Source organism: Xyrauchen texanus, chromosome 16 (assembly GCF_025860055.1).
Source record: "Xyrauchen texanus isolate HMW12.3.18 chromosome 16, RBS_HiC_50CHRs, whole genome shotgun sequence".
NCBI lineage: Eukaryota > Metazoa > Chordata > Actinopteri > Cypriniformes > Catostomidae > Xyrauchen > Xyrauchen texanus.
The window spans coordinates 21,138,377-21,157,705 of NC_068291.1; the positions used below are offsets into that span (position 1 = coordinate 21,138,377).

At 36.7% G+C, this 19,329-nt stretch overlaps 1 protein-coding gene across 2 annotated transcripts; it reads left to right on the forward strand.

The window, feature by feature from the left end:
- The first annotated feature begins 8,176 nt into the window (after positions 1 to 8,176).
- Positions 8,177 to 15,584, forward strand: LOC127656564 (visual system homeobox 2-like). 2 transcript variants are annotated; one of them, XM_052144945.1, is made up of 5 exons: positions 8,177 to 8,639; positions 9,023 to 9,104; positions 9,847 to 9,970; positions 13,733 to 13,913; positions 14,590 to 15,584. In XM_052144945.1, the coding sequence occupies exons 1-5, from the start codon at positions 8,228 to 8,230 to the stop codon at positions 14,958 to 14,960; spliced, it is 1,170 nt and encodes a 389-aa protein (XP_052000905.1). In that variant the 5' UTR covers positions 8,177 to 8,227; the 3' UTR covers positions 14,961 to 15,584. The 2 variants fall into 2 exon arrangements, with proteins under 2 accessions (XP_052000905.1, XP_052000907.1); XM_052144947.1 differs by having other exon boundaries at positions 14,653 to 15,584.
- The last annotated feature ends 3,745 nt before the right edge of the window (positions 15,585 to 19,329 follow it).

Sequence of the window (19,329 nt, forward strand, 5' to 3'; positions counted from 1 at the left end):
CACATTATTTTCTTTCCTTGTGATGTTTTTTAGCTTCAAGCTCACCCTTTTTCCTCCAAATATAACAATGGTCATTATGGCCAAAAAGTTAATTTGTCTCATTAGACCAGAGGACATTTCTCCAAAAAGTAAGATATTTGTCCCCATGTGCACTTGCAAACTGTAGTTTATGGCAGTTTTAGAGCAGTGGCTTCTTCCTTGCTGAGCAACCTTTCAGGTTATGTCCATATAGGACTTGTTTGACTGTGGATATAGATACTTGTCTACCTGTTACCTCCAGCATCTTCACAAGGTCCTTTGCTTTTGTTCTGGGATTGATTTGCACTTTTTGCACCAAACTACGTTCATCTCTAGGAGAGAGCATCTTCTTGAGCAGTATTATGGCTCCGTGGTCCCATGGTGTTTAAACTTGCATACTATCTTTTGTACAGATGATCGTGGTACCTTCAGGCATTTTGAAATTGCTCCCAGATTTCTGGAGGAATTTTTTTTCTTATGTCTTGGCTGATTTCATTCGATTTTCCCATGATGTCAAGCAAAGAGGTTTGAAGGTAGGCCTAAAAATACATCCACAGGTACACCTCCTATAAGAACCAATTAGCTAATTATGTAAAGGCTTGACCTAATTTTCTGGAATTTTCCAAGCTGCTTAAAGGCACAGTTAACTTAGTGTATGTAAACTTATGACCCACTGTAATTGTGATATAGTCAATTAAAAGTGAAACTATCTGTCTGTAAACAATTTTTGGAAAAATTACTTGTGCCATGTGCAAACTAGATGCCCGAAACGACTTGCCAAAACTATAGTTTGCTAATATTAAATCTGAAGTGGTTAAATTTGTTTTAATGACTTCAACCTAAGTATATGTAAACTTCTGACTTCAACTGAAAATAACCTAATACCCTGGCTGAATGTTTAAATGAAGTTATATGTTTCTCAGTCCTCTTGTTGTTTTTTAACAGGTGCTTGCACTTAGAGTACACAATGCTCAGGATGGAGACTAGTAAATATTTTTTTTTACTATTGTTTGTTTTCTTAACAAGTCTAGCATTCATAAAGTTTGAAAAAATGTTGACTTGTTGGTTCTGTTCATTGTGACAGTAGTGATGTGCAATGAGTGTTGAGAATGGACCAGTCACTTCTGTGACATCACGGAAGTTGCGGTTCACATAATGGCTCCCGCCAGTAGTCTTTGCCTGACAAGTAGGTCTTGTCCAGACATCCTCCTTAAGATGAGGGTCATTCCCCACAGTGGGGCTGTCTCCAAGGTTGGGGGAAGAAAAGAGAAACACCAGCACAGCTATAAACAACCCATTGGCCTGACCTCGACAGGCCTTGCTCCCTAACAAACGTCAATCCAATGTGCCCTAGGGCCTTTAATTAGCTGTCAATTAGTACAAATGAATCAACTCCTCGCCTAATTAAGCAATGCCGGCAGGCAGCTTCCAAACACACTATTGTGGGAGCTCCATGAGAAAACTGGAGCTAGCAAACTCGCTCTGCATCAGTGGGTCATCACACCCTTGGCATTTCATGAGGATAAAGAACTCTCTACGGTTTAATTTTTTTTGTGAGGTTTTTGCTGTATCAGACTGCTGTCCTCTGTATCTACACTGAAAGTCCTTATTGTAAATCCTTATACAGGATTTTTATTTAAAATTGCCTAATTCAATGTGTAATTCAACAAAGTATTCTTAACTTTTCAGAATGTGTTGTACTTGCAGAGAAAAAACTCCTTAATGGAACAGTTCACCCAAAAATGAAAAATTCTGTCATCATTTACTCCAGCCTCATGTTGTTAACCAACCTGTTTGATTTTCTTTCTTCCATGGAAGGAGAACTTTAGCAGTATGTTGACACTGTTCTAGTCCATATAAAGAAAGTTAATGGCTTCTGGGGCTGTTGAGTCCCAAAAATTCCAAGTCTTTGGTGTGAGCCATACAACAAGAAAATCTTCCCCCCTGCTGTAGCTCACAGATCTCATTTGCGATTGCATAGTTTCAAACCAATCTTGTCTCATAGAATGAATGTTACTATAACAAAATATTTGCAAACTGACTTTTACGTGGCGAATCATTGGCAAGAACCCCTGTTTCGTCGCAGTTTACAACACAAATAATTATAATCTACCATGTCTCTACTGAACACATCCCATTAAACATTCACAGTGCTGTGGAAAAGTAAGTAAACCCTTGGATTAAATAACTGGTCAATGCTACACAATGAAATCATAAGAATTCATACGACTTTTCTAAATTTGGCTAATTCGTGTGATATCGAACGACTGCACTCATATATATTCATACAAATTTCACTGCAGCCAACGGCGTCACTGGACATAGCTTCCATCTAATACACATCAATTACTTGCTTGTGTCACACACAACAGTTTCCTATCATGATGACACACTACTGATTGGTTAGGGTTTGGAAAAGGGCATTATATTAATAAACCTGTCTTTAACACAAAACTCATGCTTACTTCCGCATTAGACATCCAGGCATTTGCATGTGATGAAATGGTACAAATTCATATGAACGAACTCGTATGAAAATATACAAAATAGCCAACTCGTAAAATATGTAAACATTTTCATGAGACTGGGTTGGGTCAATCCTGCTTTGGTAGCAATAACCTCAACCAAGCAGTTCTAGTAGCTGCAGTTTAGACCTTTACAACGATTCGATTTTTGGACCATTGTTCCTTACAGAACTGTTTCAGCTCAGCCATATTCTTAGGGTGTCTGGTGTGAATGGCTCTCTTTATGTCATTCCACAGCATCTCTATTGTGTTAAGGTCTGGGCTCTGACTGAGTCACTCCAAAAGGTGAATTTTCGTATTATTTCTTTTTTAAGCAATTCTGTAATAGATTTACCTTGATGTTTAGTGTCAGTGTTTTGCTGCATCACCCAACTTCTACTGAGCTTCAGTTGGTGCACAGCCACCCTGATATTATCCTGTATGATATGTTGATAAACTTGGGAATTAATTTTTCCCCTCTGATGGCAAGCGGTCCAGGCCCTAAATCAAGATGCTTCCTCCACCATACTTCACTGTTGGGGTGATGATTTCATGTAGGTACGCTGTGCCCTTTTTATCCCATACGTAGTGCTGTGTGTTCTTCCCAAACAATTCAGTCTTAGTTTCATCAGTCCACACAATATTTTTCCAGTAGTGTTATGGAGTGTCAAGGTGGTCTTCGGCAAACTTCAGGCATGCAGAAATGTTTTTGTTGGAAAGCAGCGGCTTCCTTTGTGGAATGTTAACCAGTTCCAATGATTCCGTCAAGTCTTTAGCTGTCACTCTAGGGTATACATAAAGAGACAGACACAATTGAGACAGCCTAAATAGATATACAAACTGTGGTGAATTCTCCAAGAAGCCTGTAACATCCTACCTGCCAACAACCAAGGATAAACTGTGTCCAGGTGTACCTAGGAGAATTGGTGCTGTTTTAAAGGCAAAGGTGGTCACACCAAATAATGATTAAGCTTTTTATGTTTACTGGACTTTGTATGACATTTAAGTGATAAATTAAAACTATTTATGTCATTATTTTTGAAGACATCCTCACTATGCTACATTTTTCACAAGTTCCTAAAACATTTGCACAGTACTGTAGCTCTAACCCACACCTCCAATCTCATTTCATTAATTGGATTCCAGGTTTGCCAACTCCTGACTCTAATTAGCTTTTGTTGACATTATTAGTCTATGTAGGTGACGTTATTAGGGTTCACATACTTTTTCCAACCTGCAATGTAAATGTGCGAATGATGTATGCAGTATGTACAAGAACAATACGGTAATTTGTTATTATTTAAAACAGATTGTGCTTGTTCATTATTGTAACTTAGATGAAGATCAAACCAGTTTTTAAGACCAATTTATACATAATTCCAAAGGGTTCACATTCTTTTTCTTTCCACTGAATTTGCCAAGTAGTTTTGTAATAAGTGGGATAGTGAAAAGTCAAAAGGTCAGATCACAACTTTGACGCAAAATCGAGATGGTGTTCGGGGAAAAGGAAACTTGGACATATCCTCCTGCAAAATGCCAATTTCAAATCAAAAATCAATATTTTTAAACTGTACATTATCCGTTACATAACTTTCCTTTTGTTGTCTGTTCCTCGCACACAACTATCTTACGACTTCAGAAGACTTGGTAGATAGCTCATGAAATTAATAGACTCTCTTTTTTTTTATGATTTATTTACCGCTCCTAATCCCCATTCACTTTCATTGTGTTGAAAAAAGCAGCCTGGACATTCTACAAGCTATCTTTTTTTTTTAAGTGTTCCACAGAAGACAGGAACAAAAAGAGGGGGTTTTACTACTCTTTTTAGAGCTGATTTTTCTCATCATAACTCTGTATGTTAAGCATTGTGAGTGTACAAAAACAAATTGCAATGTTCTCTAAAAACCATTCATCACTTCCAATACACTGGAAATACAGAATTATGACAAATGATTCTTCATTTAGATTGCCTGGCATGAGAAGATCAAACACTAGCAATCTGTATAGGGGATGGGCTAATGATATGTTCCTAGCCCCATCCCAAAGCTCATTACCTTGTTGTGACCTTCCAGCTGTGAAAGTTCTTCTCCTACCCACAAAGACAAATAGCTGTAAAGCATTTCAATATAAGAGAGGCTTTTATTTGTGTGCATCCCACTATCCCGTAATTGTTAAAACTTTGGCCAAACTCTAATTTGATCAACTTTGAAAAAGTACACAGGTCCCATATTCCATGTAGATGTCAAGGAAATCCGATAATTTGCCATCCATCTATTTGACTATTTGACTAATGCTTTTTGTTTGTGCACGGGAGATAGCAGATTCCACTTAAACATAGGCATAGTCCTTGCATGTGCACCCTGATGAGAGAGAGCAAATTCAAACTGAGAAGGGGGATAAACTAATGTTGCAACAGCTGTTTGCCTTTTAATCTGCCACCATCAGATCTTCCAGTCTTTGATAGGCCACCCAATCTACACGAATGACTGAACTAAATCTTTCCTTAATCTAGAGCCTTATTAGATTGTCTTCTTATGCATGTAAATCAGGATGCAGTCATTTTCATATGTAGATAGATTATTAAAAGCCATAGAGGGAGAGTGGGTTTTTTCCCCACTCACAATAAACAACAAAGCCCAGCACAGATAACAGCAGAAGTGGTGTCTAAGAGAGGGCAGGAAGCAGTTTGTAATTGACAGGCTGCTTAGAGAGAGAGAGAGAGAGAGAGAGAGCGCGCGCCTGGTGAAGAGATGGTTTTATCTAGACTGGGTGATGTGTCATTAGCATATCTTGATAACATTGATTTCTTCATTACCCTTAATGAAATTTACACTTAATGCTTCTAATTAGTTTCAACTGGTGCCCCTATAATTGCAGCTGTAATATTGTGCTCCCTCTTCATCAGTGATGCAGAGTTTAATGGTTTGATGCAGTGTTTGAATATGGAGCCTTATGAGCAAAGTTTCATTTTCTTGCACTTAAATAATACGTGCATTTTGATGTATACATTTGCAGATCATTTGTTTGTGATAGTTCTAATTTGTGATTAAACTTTAGTTTTGTATGGCTGCCAGTTATGATGATCATCTCATGTAATTGCCATGGAGCCAGGCCAACTAAGAATTAGCATGGAGTGGTAATTGAATAATGTCCCATAAGGCTGCAAATCACAAGGCTTTTCTGTGTTTTTAAGCTGATAAACTCCCGCAATTCAAACAGGATTACAGTACACCTTTATTAGTAAAATGTGGGGCTTTACGCAGGGTTACTATTAGGCATCTCCAGCGTCACGAGGTCTAACTATTAATTAGCCAGAAACGCAACCTCTCAGGTGCTGTCTCGTGGGAGCACTCGCTCGTGTTTGTGTCGTAGCCACGCGTCTGGCGTTCTGCTGCACGTGTCGTATGAATCATGACGTTTATTTATGCATCAGCACATGGCATAAATAAGTTATCTCTGTTATCTCGATCTCCATCATCGGCTCGCTGCTCATTTCCATAAATTATCTCTCAGTAATTATCTGTCCAGATGCCCAAATTGTGCCACAAATGATCTGCAAATGAATCAAATCCCACTGTAATTTAGTAATAGCTGATTAGACCTCGATGTATTAAAGAAACGTGTATGTAATTAGAATAAGCTATATTTTGCTGTCTGTTTAAGCGAGTATGTGCACAACTTTATGTACAAAATTTTACGCATTGCCAAGTCTTTATTATTCCGCAATAACCAGTTTTGCAGGCATTAAGACCAAATGAAAGGACACAGAAAGGATGATTCAAAACGAACTAATTGAATTTTAGGTCTAAATTAACTGGAATAGTATGGGGCATTTATTTGAACAAAGATAAGCTCTTTGAATATTCTTAAAGGAATATTTCGGGTTCAATACCAATTCAACTCAATCAACAGGATTTGTGGCATCATTTAAAATAATTTCGACTCATCCCTCCTTTTCTTTAAAGTTACAGTGAGGCACTTACAATGGAAGTCAATGGGGAGCATAGCATTTACAGTCCTTTTAGGGTTTGTTGATCGTCATGGCAACAAAGATGTAAAATTGGCCATAACTACACAAAAAAGGTTCATAAGCAATTTGATCACACTAAAATCATGTAAACACACGTTTTGTTTATGTCTTGCAGCTATACTTTTATAACAGTGAGTATTTTAACGTTTACTGATTGGCCCCATTCACTTCCATTAAGTGCCTCACTGTAACCAGCTTTTTGCTTATTTTTTAGAAAAGAAGGGGCAAGTCAAAATTAATTTGTGTGGTATGCCATAAATGCTGTCGATTTACCTTAACTTGTAACGAACCTGGAATTTTCCTTTGAACGCTCATTCCTGCTTACTCCCTACTTCCAACTGGCCCAAATTAATTCAGTATCAATTAGATATTCAAATTCGGTCAAATCATGTTGTCAATTTATTATATGTCTTTATAACAATACTGTTACATTTATGGCTAAATAATGATAATCTAACCATTGTTTTCATGTGCGTGCATGCGTTCGTCATATTGATCTTGTCCTTTTTATTCAAGCTGGCTACCTATAGCCTAATCTCAACCGTTTTAAAGCGTTTCGTTTTTAAAGAGATTTTAAAAGGTCTTTGGCAATGGGAAGTGAACCCGACATTTGGGGCGATTGATATGAACTGTTAATCCTCACAGGGTTTGTGGCCTGATATGAACATCATTGGCTCTTTGTTGAACCCTTAAATACGCAACTAGCTTACAAATCTGTCGAAATTGGACATATTCGATTAGGGCTATAATTAAATTAGCAGAATTAAAACGGGGACCATATCAAATTCTACTGTTTTTGTAATTCTGCCAACATAATATAATAAAGCCTACAATATAATTATAGGAACGTTCCGTTTCAGTCTGTGTGACATTAGACAAATCTGACTGTTTTTTCTATTTAGTTTGGTATAGCGTTATTGCCGCAAAATATTTTTTTTCAATGCCCATGGCAGCCTACAATCCACTAGCCTACATATTTTGTTATTGTTGACGACAAGTCTTTCGTGTCTGCGCTATATGCCAGTGTATAATTATTCTCAATGGTATCTGACATTACAATTGTGCCGGTGCCATTCTCTATTTCACTGATTTCTCTGTGAAAGCTCTTTATTTTGTCATCTCTCCGCTAAATTACAAATACGTTGACTTTCCAATCGCAAATAATGACATTTCTAATAGGCCTATAACGTCTAGAAATAGAGATAGGCGAAAAAAAGAAAAATATAGGCCTATATATAAACAGTTCACCTTTATGTTTGATACTCTCTATTTATGGGTGTTTATTATTATTGTTGTTATTATTATACGGCTACTATCAGTAGCCTACATTAGAGTGAAATTAATTATTATAATTATTTGTTTTATTTTCATTTAGAAATTTGCGTTTTTATTAACTAATTTTGGTTAAATGTTGGAATAACACAGAATAATTGCAAACAGAATATATGATTAAATTATACGGTGCATAATATAGGGGTGCAGCATTCTTGATCCTCTGGAATTCTAAATCGCTTACTCGAATCTGATTGGCTGCTGAATTTTGAGCCTTGTTGGGATGGACCTGTTGGATAAAAGGAGAATTTCTAGAGGGATCATGAGTATTGCGCGTTGGATGCCTTGCCTGTGCACAAGGGACCGACTTGTATCTGAAGAAGGGAATAGTCTCAAAGGCACCATGACAGGAAAGGATGGGGCCGTGTTGTCGGAAAGTTTGAACAAATCAAAATCAGTTTGTGCCGCTGAGAATGGGGGAAATAACAATCAACATCTGTCAAAGAGCAGCACACATCCGCCCAAATGCACGGGTTTTGGCATCCAGGAGATTTTGGGACTAAATAAAGAGCCGTCCTCTGCTCCACGGAACCCACTGGGCTCGTTCCCTGCCGGCGCGCACCTACTAGCCACCAGGTCGATGCTCGGCCCGGCTGGAGTTGGGGTCGGGATGGGATTAATTGGTCCTGGAGGTATTCCATCGTTTTACAGCCAGCCAGCGTTTCTGGAGATGCTGTCAGACGCACAAAACGTCCACTTGCAGCCGCTCAACAGGACAGTGGGACCACTCGAAGCGACCCAGTCTGCTAGTTCAGGTAGGCCTGCAAAATTCACGTTCAGGCCCTGAGGTGTGCCGTTATAACTGGCAAAGGTTCAGTTCCATATTGTTGAATAGGGGTTTGTTGACTGTCATTCCGTTAATTGGTGATTTCAGCAATAACAATAATGACAACAGGCCTAATGGTTTAAATATTATATTATCCTTAGCCTATAATCCATATTATTACTGTTGTTTGTTGAAATACACGTTTAAAGCCTCTAAACTGTTGCCCGTATTATTTATCATAAACATTAGGCTAAATCCAAAGAGGCTATATTATCATCATGAATAAATCAATGTGGTGTTTTTAAAAGTAAACGGCAAATGATCGCAGTACTGTTTTAGATTTCACATTTTAAACATGTGTTTCCATTACAGATTCAGAGGACGTCTCAAGTGAAAGGAAATTATCAAAGTCTTCACTGAGCCAGAGCAAGAAGCGAAAAAAGAGACGACACAGGTAAACAATGTTAGGATAATAGAAGTGACTCGCATGATTTATCATAATAACCTGAATAATAATATTAATAGTGGATTGTTTTGCCCATGTTCCCAGAAAATTTGACAGCTGACATAAAGCAATATGTAAAATGCTTCCTCTTTTAGAAAATATTGTCTCGATCGATCGGCAATTATGGGTAGGGCCTAATTTGGACACTACTGGGGGGGAAAAATATATATATTTTATTAAGAAATATTTTTTTGGAAAGGACGGCTATATATATGATGCACGATATCTAAGGTCTCTCTCACTTTTTTTGGTGCAGGTTGAAGGTTACCGTGTTGTTTGTTTTTCTATAAGTTAAGTTCTTGTAAAGTTGTGTTAATTGAGATCAATTTGTTATTCTAATAATAATAATAACCCAATAAAATAATAGCTAATAAATGACTAATAAATGGCTAATAATTTACTTTGAATTCAGAATTATAATATTAGGGAGCCTTTTGTTTTTGGTTCAATTACATTTAGGAAGATTAGAGAAATGCATTAGGCTAAATGTCTTTTATGGCTAATTCTTAACACATGAAATTAAGTCCTCGTTAAAAAGCAATGTGTATAAAATGTATATTAACTTGAAAATAATTCCCTGCTGGCCACATTTTATTTTGTATTTGCGGATTGTCCCCGTGATTTAAGTGGGATACTTATTGAATTACACTTTATGCATTCCCTTTGACAGTTGTAATTTCTTCTTGTATAGAACAATATTTACATCTTACCAGCTGGAGGAACTAGAGAAAGCTTTTAACGACGCTCATTACCCTGATGTATACGCCAGAGAAATGCTGGCCATGAAAACCGAGCTGCCCGAGGACAGAATACAGGTACACTCACTTTTTATTAATTGTAATGAGATTTTAAGAAAAAAAAATGTGATCAAACTTAACGAAAAGTATGCTATTTCATGAAATAAATAAATCAGTTAATAATAATAATAAAAAAATTCTTATCAATATTGCTTTATTCGTTGATTCTTGCTCTGCTATTACCACGTGACAGGCTGTTTGACAGTTGTACCATTTTACCAATGTCTTAAAGGCTGATGTTTTTAAAAATAAAATACAATACATTTTTGGTCAGTTTTGAAATTGAGTTGTGAGCCTGTATAAAGTCCATTATTACACCTGCTCTTTCACAGCCCGTTTTTGTTATTACCGGTACATTGAATGCATTTTCCATTATCACACCAACATATCTTCACCTCATAGTATCACCTACTCTCTTTCAGACAGCTATTGTGAAATGCTGTTTCAAATTATGTTCAATGACATTTTTATGATCATTGTAAGTTCATGCAATATAGAAACCTATGACAAAACAAAAACAAAAATGTCATGCAATAAAAAAAAACTTGCGTTGGATTTGTTTTATATCCGATGGTTATTTAATTAACTGCCCTCAGTATGTGTAATTCTTCACCTCTTTGCCAGGTCCAAATATTATAGGCCTATTTTAGCCTTACAATCTGTGGCTTATGAAAGAAATATGCCAAATCATTGAAGATATAGGCCTATGGTGGCACCTTTTGATTTAATTTCCTCCAAAAACACTAAACAGCAACAAAAACTACAACAGTAATTTCCTTAAAACATTTTTGTCTCTTTTCCAGATCCATGAGATCATTGCGTGCAATAGCCTATCTAAAGTTTGATTTTGAGGTAATTTGATATCATGTTTAAAATGTTGCAAATGAGAATCCCTGTAATTATCACAGTTATTTTTAGACAAATTATTTTGTGATTAAATTGAAAGTTTCTTAATTGCTGTCCAATAAGTGAAAGGATATTTGGGGTACAAAAAACCCTCTGTTGATAGGGGCTAAAGGCCCCCATAAATAGATTTGTTATACATGTTCAAAGTGGGCTCATATTGACTGATCCGATCACAATGGAGATTCATTTGTTTGTAGAGTCCTTGAGATGTTATAAAATTCCAAATGTGTTTGAAATGAACAGAAAAAGTTTAACCGTTTTCTGAAGTGGTTATGTTGAATAAAAATCTTCATTTGCTACACAAAAAAGCATGTTGCTGTCTCAGAATTATTTACACAAGTTGACAGATATATCTATAACTATTGTCCCTATATTTACACAATATCACTATAACCCCTGGGGGCCTTTTACCTCATCTTTTTGTTTCTTTTTTTAATTTAACTTTTTTAAGAAAACGAATTTTAATCAAAACAAATTCCGTTATTATCATTTTTTTCAACTATATGATGTTCCTCCATCAATATTCAATAAAAGATCTTGATACACTTCCTGACCAGAATTTTCCTTAAGGTGTGCGTTTAGCCCTGTAGCTCTGTAAAAAGTCGTAACCTGCAGACATATTTTGTTAACTATTTTTCAGTGTAGTGTATAAGATGAGCTTGTCAGTAAACATATTTCTTGACGTCATAAGCAGCAGGTGAGATTATATTGATTAGGCTATATAAATTGGATGTGTGGAACAATTTGCTCAGAGAGAGAGAGAGAGAGAGAGAGAGAGAGAGAGAGAGAGAGAGAGGGAGGGAGGGAGATAGAGAGATGAGCTTTTAAATAGAGAGAGAGAGTGAGAGAGAGAGAGGTGCGCTAACGACCTAATCAAGCAATCAAGGCGGAAGAAGATTACTGGGTGACCCGAGCCATCCATCTGCTGGCACGCCTTTTAATTTCCTTCTCATTACGGTGCCTCTCCGTGAATAAATAGTTCGGAAATAAATAAATAATTCTATTTCAATCCAAAGTAAAATTAACATCTAATTTTCTCATCGAGTGTAATTAGTTAAATCAGAAAAGCGCGCCGTGTTCCAGGGGAATGGATGTGGCGAGATGCGGGGAGTTCAAATGAAATAACTACATTGAATTTATTAGCACGGGTCAATGGCGGTGCCTCCTGGGTCCTGCTCGTTTAATTTCCCGTGATATTTGCCCGCCTGTCCACCATCGATTGGGCTCGAAATTAACTTATTTTTCAATCAGCTTCTGCGTGCCCTTGGGGTCTTCTCTCATCGCTGTCTCCTCTCGCTTTCTTTTGAGCGCCCGATAACCAATTTCTTCGCAAAAAAGTATCTTGCATGAAATGAGGGCTATCATCGGCATTATTAAAAAAGATTGGAAAATGGTTTTGATAATTCCTTATCCAATGTCTGGCCTCTCTGGACCCGACAGCCCCTCCTCCCCCTTCCGTCAGCTCTGCCACCAGCTATATTAGAGAAGGGCAAGTGGTGGTTAAGCACTGTGTGTATAGTGCTGCGCGTGAGTCAATCTGAACTCGCGCGTGGTCCTGACAGAACTGAGCCTCAGGGCACCGGCCACTGAATGTGACGCGTCGCATGGCGCATTTATCTGATATGGAGTCCATGATCCACCAGACCAACTATTGAGCCATATCGAATGTCTTCTCAGAGAAATTCGATTTGACTCAGTCGTGTAAATTAGTTATAAAATGCATATTTGGTAAACCTATTCTTTTCTATGTTTTTGTTTTACATTTTCAAATACAAATAGTCAGTTGTTTAATAAGCCATTACATTTTTACACATAGGCCTAACTCACTGAGCACTTTATTATGAACATTATGGTCCTAATAAAGTGCCCGATGTGGTCTTCTGCTGTTGTAGCCCATCCTCCTTAAGGTTCGAGGAGTTGTGCATTCTGAGATGATATTCTGCACTCTACAATTGTACAGAGTGTTATCTGAGTTACCGTAGACTTTCTGTCAGCTCAAGTCTGGCCATTCTCCATTGACCTCTTTCATCAACAAGCCGTTTCCATCCGCAGAATTGCTGTTCACTGGATGTTTTTGTGTTTTGGCACGATTCTGAGTAAACTCTAGAGACTGTTGTGCATGAAAATCCCAGGAGAACATCAGATACAGAAATACTCAAACCAGCCCGTCTGCCACCAACAATCATCTCACGGTCAATCACTGAGATCACATTTTCCCCATTCTGATGGTTGATGTGAACATTAACTGAAGCTCCTGACCTGTATTTGCTTGATTGAATGCATTGCACTGCTGCTACACAATTGGCTGATTAGATCATTGAATAAGTAGGTGTACAGGTGTTCCTAATAAAGTGCTCCGTGAGTGTAGATTGTGCACTATTTGCATGGTTATATATTTAGGTTAAAGGAATATTCCTGGTTCAATATGTGAGTTATGAATTTATAAACTGTAAGAAATTTCTTACCTTTTCTGTGTCAAGTTAAAGCCAATTTTACAACTTTGACAATGTAATGTCCACAAACCCTAAAATCCTAAATGACTGTAAAAATGTGATTTAAACAGTTTTACAGCTCAAATAATACACAAGTTTTAACAGAAGAATGAATGTGTGTTTTTTTTTTTTAATAAAATTATGAACTTCACATTTCTGCCTTTAGACCCTCCAAATATTGGCCCCATTCACTTCCATTGTAAGTGCCTCACTGTAACCTGCATTTTTAACAGACGAGTCAAATTCATTTTTGGTGGTAAAAGCATCTGCCAAATGCATAAATGTAATCAACATTATGCCACAAATGCTGTCGATTGAGCTTAACTTGCATTGAATCCGGAATATTCCTTTTAATAAACTATATACAAATCACATCTGACAGGTGTGGTTCCAAAATCGACGGGCCAAGTGGAGAAAGCGGGAGAAGTGTTGGGGTCGCAGTAGCGTGATGGCTGAATATGGGCTCTACGGTGCCATGGTGCGTCATTCCATTCCTCTGCCCGAGTCCATATTGAAGTCTGCTAAAGATGGCATCATGGACTCCTGTGCCCCCTGGCTTCTAGGTATGCCAGATAATCTTAGGATTGCATTATGATTATATAATACGAGTTATTATTATTACTATTATTATTATTAAATGAAAAGACTGGGAAACTCTAGATTCTCCTGTCCTCTTATACCCTAAATACTGTGTAAACCAGTACTGCACAATTTCAACTTGTTTTATGCATGTACACTATATGAATCAAAATATCATGTTTCTGAGAGTTAATTAGATAGATACAGAGATAATGTTGATTTAAATTTAAATCTCTTTAAGCTAATTAAGTTAATTTGTGAATTTAAACCTGCCCTAAATTAAGCAAATTGATTACATTTACAATAACGGTATTGCAGATGCTTTATTACTAAAGTAACTTACATAACTTGTTTTTTTTTTTGGGTGAAAATACCGAAGCAGATAACAGCAGGATTTTTTTTTTTTTTTGCATTTCACAAGTTTTTAAATATTTTGGTGTACAGTATTACAATTATATAATGATGCTCCAGAAAATATTACAGCTCTTTGTTAATTCGGTCACCAAGTACATATTTTAGTCAGATAATTAAATTGCTACTTAAATTAAATAAGTAATATACTACTACTTAAATTCTGAAATGATCATAACCCAAAAAAATATGGTTCAGATTAGTCATATGCTCTTACTAAATCTAAAATCTGTCTCTTGCTGTTTTCAGTTCAAGATGGTTTTCCTACCACCAGCTGCTTTTCTAAACACGAATACCCACCATTCTTTGCAGGGATGCACAAGAAGTCCTTGGAGACTGTTGCAGTCCAACCAAATGAGACGTCAGATGTCCCTCAGAAAACCACCAATCCCAAGGCAGATGAGGGCGAGACCGAGGAAAGGAGGACAGAGTCACCTATGTCCAAAGAGGAACTGAGGGAGAACAGCATTGCTGTTCTCAGGGCAAAAGCACAGGAGCACAGTGCCAAAGTGCTGGGAACAGTGTCCCCTGAGAAACTAGAGCACAAAATTGAGATATCGGTGACAGAGCAGAAGTTCAGCGATCAGATAGACACAAAAGAAGAGGAAAAGAGTTCTTAGATTATGCACACTAATTCTTCATTCATCCATTTGTAATGCCATAAAACATAGTTTTGGTGTGAACATATCTGGTCTGTTTTCTCTTCCTAATATTCTTGAACTTTTCTCAAGAAAAAAAATGAACTTTCGATTCTCATGGTTGCTCTGCATTTTGTTTTATTTAGCAAGGTCAAAATGATTTACAGTAGGCTATTTTGATATTTATAGAAGTGTCACTTCCATCATCATTATGCTGTTTTTAATATATAAATAATTCCAGACATTAAATATTCTATGAATACAATGCTTTAAAATGGAGCATGCTTGTGCCCTTTGCCATGACAAAAAAATGTAAACGCTGGCAGCTTCAGTTGAGTAAGACCATACATGTTTGAGTCTAAATTTCAGTTTTGTCATTATCAAAAATGATTGATGAAATACTCCTAATGGGGTTTGAAAAAGCAGGATTCAGTGCATACGTTTTCATTTAGTACAGTATCCCTTTCAATCTTCTAATTGTTTAATAAGTTGTAATTAAGTGTATTGCTGTATATATTGTAAATTGAGATGGCTTGCTACAGTATTGTTTGAACTATACATTAATGTACTGTAGTCTTATTATGTGCTTTTTTCGTAACATGTAAAATGCAGTACAAATTATTAAAAAAGGATGACAGTTGTTAACCTGTTCTAAGTGTATTTTATATCATACTGAATTTATGAAGAAAAGAACATAAAATGTATTACTTCCCTGAAAATCTGAATTTAATATGTATTTGGAACAGAATCAGTTCTGTGTTCAAATTAAGATGTCAAATGTAACATACAAAAAGACAATGCTTTAAACAGTGCTAAAATCTCTTTATTGCATGTTGCAATGGTTTGCTCTTATCAAGCCTGAAGTAGCAATCTTTTGTGTGTAGCCTAAACAGTTCTGTGTCAATGGGTGTAATCCGATGCAGTTGATAAGCGTCAATCTGGGCAGATTAAACAGAGCCAGTGCAGACATATGGGACAGAGCATGAAAGCAGCCCCAGATAAGGGGCTCTCGGTGAAAGCACTAAATTACTGAGGTTAGTTCTCATGCTCACACGGGATCTTATCCTGATGAATTAATACCTTTTTATCCTTCATGTGTTCATTTATATCCCATATTTTCTATTTTCACTTACTGTTATTCATCTATCCGTCTATCCGTCCGTCTGTCTGGCTGGCAAACAAAGGCACTTACTTTTACTCATTAGTATTCTCTCCCATATTTCTAATTACAAATTGGAAATCCTCGCATAACAGGATAGAGAAAAGAATGGTAATTATCTCAGAAATGTTCATAATTAAATATTAGGCATAAAAAATGACCATGTTTGAAAACAAAATAGATATATATATAAATAGGTCTCCCTTGCAGACTAATCCACAAATCAAATCAATCAGGATTTGTGCTGATTAGAACTGTTTTATGTATCCCAAATGTTGTTGAACCCTCTCTCTTTTTCATCTGGGCTGTTGATCATTTCCATGCCCTTATTACAGCCTGTCAACAGATTATTGATATACACTGTTAATTCAATCCTAATTTAATTTACTTAGTGTCTGTGTAATTCAATATTTGTCATCTGGGGTGATGAGGCTAGACTAATGTAGAAACAGAATATATCTCTAGCTGCTTTTCTGACATCTCTGTCACTCTGTCAGGCATATTAGCTATTTTACATATTAGCCCTGTATTGCTATAGGATATTTTTTTAAATTGATTTAGTTTTTGATAAATTAAATGCTAATTGTAAATTTAGTCAGACGTATAGGTGCTGATCTAGAGACTTGGTTAAGCTGTTTATGACTATTACCAGTCTCTGCTTCAGACTTATCACAGCTCTCTCAGCATTCCCCCACTTGTACTAAAAAGAATCCAGAATTATTGTAAAACAACTCGGGATAATCCCACAAAAGTCACTAATGGTGGCCATTAAGCATGACTGCGGGATAGCTGGACCAATCTGGGATATGATGATGATCAGAGTTAAAATAAGTTCTCTAAGTGGAAAATCTGTGCTATTTTTTAAGTTATTTCTTAATCAGATTGTGAGGATCACCAAGCTGCAGCAATATTAAATGATGTAGGTGTAATTAGAATATTTTACAAACTGTCTTGTGTGGCTGACTAAAACAAAGTATCACAAATGAGTATAAAAGAAAGAAGGATGTTTCATCACTCAAATAAATGCATTTTTGATATCAAATTATTTTATTGTTTTCAATATCTAGTAGTAATTTCATAGTAGCCAGCCCACTGACTTAATGAGATGTTATAGATTATTATACAATCTAAATTTTGTGTACATTTCACATACATTCACTCATAATTAAAGTGATGTAAATGTAAATTATGAAAATGTGTGTGTGTGTGTGTGTGTCTATATATATATATATATATATATATATATATATATATATATATATATATATATATATATATATATGAAGGCTTCCAAATTCTATACTTAGCTATGTACTGTATGAGCAGTCCAACAAAACATTAAGACTTTGTGCACTGCTTTGGCAGTGTTTAATATTTTAAAATGTATCTGTAACGAGATTGACTGGACAAGAAACTGTGGTCAGAGACATGCATTCTTACACTACAAAAATGTTGAAAGCATTTGTTTAGTGGACCTTATCATCAGAGACCATTGAACCCTGTCAGTAGAATCCAAGATTATTGGTGTTGCTCTTAATTAGGCTATTTTGACCCAGGGTCTTCTTTGGTCAATTGCACTTTAGAAGAATGGCAATGATGTGATAAGGCAAATTTAATTCCCTCTTGTGACAGCAGAGAGTCAAAAAGATGTGGAGACCAGATCGAGGAAATGTAAAAGCAGTACTTTCCTGCCCCCTACTGGAGGTCTACTGTAACATAGGTCATTCATTGTTTTACAATTGTTTTTCTCACTAAAACGTTATTAGCTGATGTTCAGCTCATGATAAGCTCAGTTATAAGCTTACAAGCCCATATAGGCCTACTTAAAGGAACAGTTCACCCCAAAATTTAAATTCTCCCATCATTTACTCATGCCATCTCAAATGTGTATGACTTTCTTTCTTCTGCTGAACACAACTAAAGATTTTTGGAAGAATTTCTCAGCTCTGTAGGTCCATACAATCCAAGTGAATGGTGGCCAGAACTTTGAAGCTCAAAAAGTACACAAAGGCCACATAATCCATAAGTAATCCATTTGACGCCAGTGGTTCAATTCATATCTTTAGAATCGATATGATTGCTGTGGGTGAGAAACAGATCAGTATTTAAGTATTTTTTTTACTATAAAACATTTTCTCAATCGCTTTTGCTCATTTTTTGAAACAGACTTAACATACTCTAAACTGTGAGTGCAATTGTCCCAAATATTTTATGGGACATCACAACTCTACTGCATATATGCAAAATGTAGTAACCCAACCAAAACATTTAATTCAAGCTTTAAAACCTAGTTATTGTGTCAGTAAATTTGCCAATGCCACTGTAACAAAGTTCTTAGTTTTCATGGCAAGGAGGAAGTGGGAGATGACGAGATCCATCTCAAAAGGGGCTTTTTACATTTCACAGTCTATAACAGGGGCTTTATTTCCCACAATTTTCACATAAATGGCAATTTTCAGTAGACACACTCAAATAAGTGTTTTGGGCACAACACCAATATCGAACTCTGGAACAGTCTGCTCTGTGCAGCTCTCTCTCCCTCACTGGTGTCTGGCTTGCTCTTAAATCCCTATCTCCACTCTCACTACAATGACATCTGATCTCACTCTCCATTCACAAACTGGCGCTTAACCACGCCCCCACCACCCGACTCAGGCCAGGGAGCCATCTTAGTGACCTCAGAACCTCCCCCAGATGCTGCATATGCTGCTGCCAAACATTAATGTATATAATCCAGTTAGGCAGTGGTGTACGCAGATTACAGTCTGAGGAATCGGTCCATAAGGCACTGAAACATCATAGGCGGAAATCGGGGAGGTCAGGACCCCCCCATCTGAGGTTTGTCCCCCCCTAAAATATCATTAAAATATGTGTATTTTAAATAATATAATGATATATTCTTAAAATAATTGTTTAAGAAATAAAAAAAATACAAATGCAAATGGGGCAACAACAAAAAAACCTTGGTGTCCCCTTCAAAAATTGCTCTTGAGAATTGTTATGTTTATTGTCCCCCCCAACATTTTGATGAAATTTTCGCCCCTGTGAAACATAGCCTGGGTCCCAAACCGAATGGAAGGGTCACAAATTGGTGCAAGCCAAACGGTGTGAAGAAGGCTGTTTTCTCACGCGACATTGGTGTTAAGGGGATCTGCCAATAACCCTTTGTTAAATCCAGTGTAGAATAAAAGC